The 7976-nt window shown below is 46.8% G+C and overlaps 1 protein-coding gene across 1 annotated transcript; it reads left to right on the forward strand.

Moving 5' to 3' along the window:
* The first annotated feature begins 2006 nt into the window (after positions 1-2006).
* LOC145790658 (uncharacterized) lies at positions 2007-4530 on the forward strand. Its single transcript, XM_082869014.1, has 5 exons — positions 2007-2703; positions 2886-3047; positions 3141-3722; positions 3804-3902; positions 4117-4530. Exons 3-5 carry the CDS (start codon positions 3273-3275, stop codon positions 4429-4431), a joined length of 864 nt encoding a protein of 287 aa, XP_082725140.1. The 5' UTR covers positions 2007-2703; positions 2886-3047; positions 3141-3272; the 3' UTR covers positions 4432-4530.
* The last annotated feature ends 3446 nt before the right edge of the window (positions 4531-7976 follow it).

Consider the following 7976-nt stretch of genomic DNA (forward strand, 5'->3'; position numbering starts at 1 on the left):
TCAGGTCCGAAATCATCTTCTCCTCCTCCCTAGACCATTTTTCCTCTCAGATTTGCGCTCTATACGCGTTTTCCAACACCCCATGCAAAGTTGTTTCGCGAAATCTTTCAGTTTTCTTCACTTTAAACTGATTAAATTTTGATTTCGGTGCTTCTTTCTCCATTTTCACCACTTGGGGTAAGTTTGTCTCAATATTTGGAACATTTTCTCGGGAGTTGACTTTTTCCTTTCCCGACAGTTGACTTTTGTTGACTTTTTCTAATTTTGGCTCATTTTGCTCATTTTTGCAGATTTCTTGAGATGACGGGTCATTTGCCTTATGGAGGAGGTCCTCCAGGTGCAGGGGGTGAGCCAGATATCATGTCTTTGCCTCCAAGGGTTCGGCCATTCGATCCCGAGAGGTATCACCCTCGGAAGCATATCCTTTCTCGGGCCGTCTTCTACCATTTTACCGATTTTGATGATCGAGCACCTGTGGATCTCCTATTGAGGGAGCCGGAGTCCCACCTCTCTCATCAGGCACGGGAGGCATGTACTTTAATTTTACATTTTTCGCAGTGTATTATGCATTTTCTGTGCATTTCATGCTTTCGCTATGTTTATCTGCTCATTCTAGCACACAGCTTGTTCTGAACACATAGTCTATCACCCAGTATTCCGTTTGCATCTTGAACACACAGCTCAATCACTTGAATTTCTGAACACATAGCCCACATATTGATTGTGAACACACAGCACATACTCGTTGAGAGTTGAACACGCAGCCCAAACTGTCGAATTTCTGAACATGCAGCCCATTGTTGATTGTGAACACGCAGCACACACTTGTTAAGAGTTGAACACACAGCCCAAACCGTGAATTTCTGAACACGCAGCCCATTGTTGATTGTGAACACACAGCACACACTTGTTGAGAGTTGAACACACAACCCAAACTTTGAATTTCTGAACACACAGCCCATTGTTGAATGTGAACACACAGCACACACTTATTGAGAGTTGAACACACAGCCCAAACTTCGAATTTCTGAACACATAGCCCATTGTTGATTGTGAACACATAGCACACACTTGATGTTGAACACACAGCTCGAACTTTGAGATGAACACACAGCCCATTGTTGATTGTGAACACACAGCACACACTTGTTGAGAGTTGAATACACAGCCCAAACTTCGAATTTCTGAACACACAGCCCATTGTTGATTGTGAACACACAGCACACACTTGATGTTGAACACACAACTCGAACTTTGAGATGAACACACAGCCCACTATTTCTGAAGTCTGAACACGCAGCCTGAAACACTTGATGTTAAACACACAGCTCGAACTTTGAGATGAACACACAGCCCACTGATTTTGAAATCTGAACACACAGCTCACACACTTGATGTTGAACACATAGCTCGAACTTTGAGATGAACACACAGCCCACTGATTTTGAAATCTGAACACACAGCTCACACACTTGACGTTGAACACACAGCTCGAACTTTGAGATGAACACACAACCCACTGATTTTGAAATCTGAACACACAGCTCACACACTTGACGTTGAACACACAGCTCGAACTTTGAGATGAACACACAGCCCACTGATTTTGAAATCTGAACACACAGCTCACACACTTGACGTTGAACACACAGCTTGAACTTTGAGATGAACACACAGCTCACTGAGTTTACGTTGAACACACAGCTCGAACTTTGAGATGAACACACAGCCCACTGATTTTGAAATCTGAACACACAGCTCACTGATTTTAAATGAACAGACAGCCCACACTTGTTGAAAGTTGAACACGCAGCCCAAACTCTGAGTTCTTGAACACACAGCCCAAACTTGAGGTGAACACATAGCACACACTTGTGTTTGCACGTAGCTTATACACTTCCATTCTGAACACACAGTTCATGTACTTTATGTTGAACACACAGCTCACAGCATTGTATCTGATTTGGTTTGCACACAGCTCATACATTTCATTTGCACGTAGCTTATTCATTTCATTCTGAAGCTGAATACATGTGTTGATTATGAATGTAGGTGTCTTCCCGGGTTACACGAGGATATGGCTCCATCGTTGCGAGGGAGTGGTACACAGAGCTCCCGGAGGCCGTTCGTGATTGGGTTGATCAGGCAGGGTTCGGACCCTTTTGCGCGGGGATATCTCGCTATCCTGCTAGCAGGACGTTGATGGGCAGCCTTGTAGAGAGATGGTGGGACACCACCAACTCCTTTCATTTCTCCGCTACCGGGGACATGACTATGACCCCGTTCGACTTCCCTGTGCTAACAGGCCTTGACGTGGGAGGCTGGTCGATCCCTTATGACGAGGACATGGGCGAGTGGGAGGCTGCTTGGATTTATCTGTTGGGAGCTCGCCCACCGGCTGACAGATCATCGAGTAGGGTCCGGTACACTTGGTTTTCCACACATTTCAGGGGGATCGAGCCCGAGACTCCCGAGGAGATAACGCAGTACACTCGAGGGTTCTTGATGTTCCTCCTCGGGACCACTCTGTTCTCCGATAGGGGGAACACCGTCGGACTCTATCTGCTGAGTGCTCTGGTGGACCTATCACAGGTCAGTCGGTATGACTGGGGTGGTACCGGCTTGGCTACCCTCTATTGCTACATGAGTGCGACCTCCCGCGGATGGGGGAACATAGTCGACTGTTATTGGAGAGCCTGGGAGGTACTTTCTGCCCTCTTGATTTACATTTCTGTTTTTCGTTATCTGTACACTGCACACATGGCACACTTTACATTCTGTACTTTGCATTCCAATCTCAGCATTTTGCATTCTCTGTACATTCTGCATTCACATTCTGCACTCAGCATTCTGTATTCTAATGGCTATTGCCCTGTTTTCCACAGCTATGGGTTTTCGCGTACTTTTCGACGCTGGCCCCGGAGCTCGAGGTGGCGGTGCCTCTCACGATCCCTTACTCGCTTGTATTCGAGGGCCAGTACCGGCTGAGGGCCCGGGAGACTTTGCCCTACCTGCGGTAGTATTTTGACACAGTGCAGCTGACAGAGGTAATTCAGAACTCTCAGTTCTCCATGTTTTCATCTTTAATTCATCTTGCACATTTACGATTTCTAATCGGCTTATGCATTGGTTATCCGCAGATCACATGGCAGCCCTAGTCTCCCTTGGGTGGAAATAGCCGATTTCAGCTTGCTGGAGGGTGGGTCGCTTCCCGGTACAGGATCTTATTTGAGGGGCCCGTTGGCAGGGCCTGGTTTCTGGGGGATCACTTCATGCATCAGACTATGGGCTACCCCGAGCAGAGTGTCCCTGCAGCACCTCCGGTCAATATACGGTCTACTGAGGGGCTCACTCCCCAAGATGTTGAGTCGGCTATGCTGGGTACTGATGTACTTATGCATTTAGAGGAGGGGGAGTATGCGACGTACCGTCATACATACTTGATGCCTCCATTGACAGGTGTCCGTACTCCCATGAGGAGGTCTGCTAGCATGCCATCATCGAGTCGAGCTCGGGCTGCAGATGTCCCTTCTACCAGTAGGGCCGGTACATCTAGAGGTGGGGCTGGACGGGTTCCACCGATTCCCCTGACGTATCATCAGGTCGAATGGCTAGATATCCCGACTAAGTTGACAGGATGGCGATACGGGACTTCCTACCCGATTCCGATAGAGCCTCCTATGCCTGATCATCGATACGTCAGTGATCCTGACTCACCACCGGTATGTTCCACTACTTTTCGTTTACCACTCAGGTACTTAGGCATTTATTTACTCATTGATGACTTGAGCTTATATCTGCAGCCTACCAGGGAGTATACGGAGGGGTTACTCAGGTTAGTAGCCTCACTTGAGGGCATGGTCCTGCGGAGAGAGACGCAGTTGTCCATCGTCGGTGTCCTGGTACTCTTTAGTTTCCTTGCATTTATCATACTTCTGATGACATGCTGAACTTGAATATTTCATTGCATTGATTGACTGTATGTGTAGAGCACATCTGACACACACCACATTTATGTACTGTATCTGCATACACCCACCCTTCGTAGTTTTCTTACATCTGCATCTGATATACATACTTTGGCTGATGTATTCAAATTGCGCTCTTTCTTTTCAGATGCCTCCGCTACATACTGGGCCACAGGCTGGGCCATCCAAGCCTCCTCGGAGAGCTGGGAGAGGGGGTTCGACTCGCGGCCGAGGCAGATGCAAGGCACCTGTCGTAGAGGAGGAGTCCAGCGAGGAGGAGGAGCCTGCTCATCCCCAGTCAGAGACATTTGCTGGCAGAGAGGATGACTCTGGTTCCGGTTCTGGTAGTGGAGATGATGCCAATGAGGATTCTAAGGGCAGCGACTCCGATTTCGATGATGATGATGGTGCAGAGGTTGTTCCGCAGAAGAGGACGAAGAGGGCCTCTTATTCCTGTTCTTGATAGCATTGATGCAGCTGTTCCCTGCTTTATTTGCCTTTTTTACTAGTAGTTGTAGCACATTGTACATTATCAGGCAGTTTTATTTTCTGTAAAACTTGTACCCTTGTTGTAAAATATTATAACAAAGGAAGCATGATAGAATGAAACAGCCTTTTGAAAAAGTGTTGCATTTTATGTTCTTAGCATTGCATCGCATTATTTTGCACGAAAATGAGATTGAATGGAATTGTGCACTGAAAATTGCCAAGTCAGGTAGTGAACCGACACAACAAACTAAACAATCGACTTACTAAGAAATAACACAACCTTAGCAAGTTTACAACTCGATAAACAAATCCCGGAAATGTTGATAAACAAAGAACAACAATTTCGACGGACAAAACTCGACAACTCGATAAAAACTTAACAACTCGATAAACTTAACAACTCGACTTGATAAGCAAAACTCAACAACAACTCAATAAACAAAACTCAACAACAACTCGATAATCAAAACTCAATAACAACTTGATAAACAAGCGTATCTCGGACGATCGGGGTGACGGAACCCATCCGAAACAGAGGAAAACTCACACCTTCAACACTCCAATGCATGGAAATGCTAGGAACTTTCTTCCAAAGGCTAGGATATGACCAAAGCCCCACTTCTCTTCATGGCTGACCATCATAGGGAGCTGGCCGACCAGCTTTTTTCATCAGAGACCAAAGGGGTCGTCGGCCTACCAGAAAAGGTGGTCGGCCAGACCACCTGGCTTGGCAACCACCAAATTGTTGACACGTGTCCCCCGAACAGTGCCTTATCCTCTTTAAAAGTCTTAGCTTCGTGGTTTATTCATTTCATCTCCGTGTTGCACCAAAATGGAGGCGTTCCTTGTCCAAAATCTCACAGCTTGGGTTGCTTCTCTAGATGGCTTGAACTTCCGGGGCTTCGGCTTCAATGCACTATTCACGCTGGGCCATACTCCGCTGCATTTTCCTTTCCTCCATGCCGCGACAAGGTTTTGGAACCCGGTAACACATGTCTTTAGCTTCGGCGGGCAAGAGATGTGTCCGACCTTCGAAGATTTTCAAGATTTGATGGAATCCGAGCGCAATGAGGAAATCTTGCCTCAACTCCGATTTGGCCACATCCAAGCCCTAGGACGAATGTGCGGCCTCACTTTGCATGACGCTCGATCATTGGTTCACGACGGGGGGCTGGACATCCCAAGCTTGGTTCGCTGGTTTTCTGATGCTGGTGACCGCGGTGACCATCATTGGCAGGGCTATCGGCGATATGCGCTCTGCCTATGCTTGCTATCTCATTTATTGCTTGCCCTGGGCTCTGGTGGATTCAGTGTCCGGTTGATCGAGGTTTCCTAAGGTTTGAAGGAGGGCAAGAGCTGCATCGCCATGACATTGGCTGAAACATTGATGGGCTTAGACGCTTTTCATCGCCGGGAGGCGGCTAGGCTTGCGGGGAGCCCACTACTATTGCAGGTAATGTTTCCCACCCAATCTCACATATATATAGCTCACATCACTCGGCCCTCAGGCTCAATTTTTCTCACAAAACCCTTTTCTTTGTTTTCTCTCATCGTACCTCTCTCTATTCTTTATTCTCTCATTTTTCATCCCTCCCCAGGTGTGGTTAATGGACAAGTTACAGATTGTGGAGCCTTGCCCAGCATACTCAGCTCGCGGCTACTTTTTTCGACAACGCCTGGTCGATGCCCTGGATGAGGGGTGATGGTACAACTGGATGTGCAATTTGTCTGCAAACTGCATCGCTTGGCACTACCCTTGGCTCAATCTGCCAGCAATGAGTTACAACATGACCCGTCAACCTGGGATTCAATTGATTGGCATGACACACTATGTCTTCTACTTTCTGTTCCGGTTCCAACGCCAGTTCGGGCATGATCAGACTTGCCCGCCAGAGGGGATAGAGTACCCTGCTGCATTCCCAGTCCGAGGCGCACAGCTTGCCCGGTATGCCATAGCATGGAGGACTAGAGAACTCTTGGCCCCCGCTCCCACTTTCAGTTGCACTTTGTCCGATGAGTGCTTGGATTAGCTCAATGAAGAGGCACAGGAAGGGCCCACTTTGGCATCAGAGGCTTCGACCAGCTCTGAGAGGGGGCGCAGGGACACCTGACTTATCTATGCCCTGGATTTATTGCTTTATTAGTATTTTCAAGTTTTCTTTATGAATGTAATAAAAAGCAACTTCAATTTGTATGCAAGAGCAGGAGAACTCTGTATTAAAATCAATGAAATTGAAGGTTGTGGGTACTGAAAATTTTCCGCTTTGGTCCAAAAATGGTTTAAGTTGTAAAAAGATTAATTCTGAATGAAGTCCACTTTTGTTAAAACTTTTCAAAACCATTTTCGATATGGATCAAAACTGGACACGCCTGAAATCTGCCACTGAGACGCACAACCTCGGATCCTAGCAACTGAAAATTGCCCCTAGTCTAAATAGTACTGCGACACTGCACAGCAACGGAAAGTTGCCCCTAGTCTGAAAAGCACTACACCGGGGATCATACCCGAACTCTCGAATGCTGAATAGACAAAGATGGCCGAGATGATCAAATGGACAAAGTTGATCGGGGAAAAGTTTATGGCTGAACTTCGAGATGAAGTTGCCTACGTATCCCAAAGATGGGAATCAAGCCTTACGTAGTTCAAGCTCGGGTTCACTCGAGTATTTTCACTCTCCTTTTACGCCCTAACTTTTGCCAAGGCCGCCCTTTGCAGGTTTTCAACCTTGCGAGCTCAGTTTTTATAATTTCAAATTTTTTGTGCTCTGACTTTTTCCTAGGTCGCCCTCTCAGGTTTTCGGCCTAGCGAGCCTCTCAGGGGTAATATTTCTTCAACTTGTCCATGTTGATCGGCTGTGAGAACTCTAGGCCATCTAGGTCCATCAGAACCACAGTTCCACTTGACCAGATAGACTTGATGATGTAAGGGCCAGTCCAATTGGGTCTGAACTTGCCCCTAGGGTCGTGGATGGGAGCTCGGTTGTCATTGAGCACCAAATCTCTTTCTTTCAAATTCCTAGACTTAACTTTCTTGTTGAAAGCCCTGGCAATTCTGCGTTGATAACCTTGAACATGGTACAGTGCTTTCAGTCTTCTCTTATCAAAGAGCATGAGTTCTTCAAATCTGCTCTATTGCCAATCTGCTTCGGCTATTTGACACTCAGCCAACACTCGTAAAGACAAAACCTCAATCTCGATAGGTAGAACGGCCTCCATCCCATAAACTAATGAATACAGAGTCGCCCCAGTAGAAGTTTGAGTTGACGTCTGGTAACCCCACAAAGCAAATGGCAGCTTATCTGGCCAATCCTGGTAGGTTTCCACCATCTTCTGCAGTATGTGTTTGATATTCTTGTTGGCGGCCTCAACCGCTCCATTGGTTTGCGGCCGGTATGTGGATGACTTATGAAAAGCCACGTTGTATTTCTCCAACAAGTCAATCACTTCCTTCTTGAAGTGGGAACCATTATCTGAAATGACATCATTTGGGACCCCATAACGATAGGTGATGTTGTTTCT

Source organism: Camellia sinensis, chromosome 1 (assembly GCF_055761805.1).
Source record: "Camellia sinensis isolate YWXY chromosome 1, ASM5576180v1, whole genome shotgun sequence".
Lineage (NCBI taxonomy): Eukaryota > Viridiplantae > Streptophyta > Magnoliopsida > Ericales > Theaceae > Camellia > Camellia sinensis.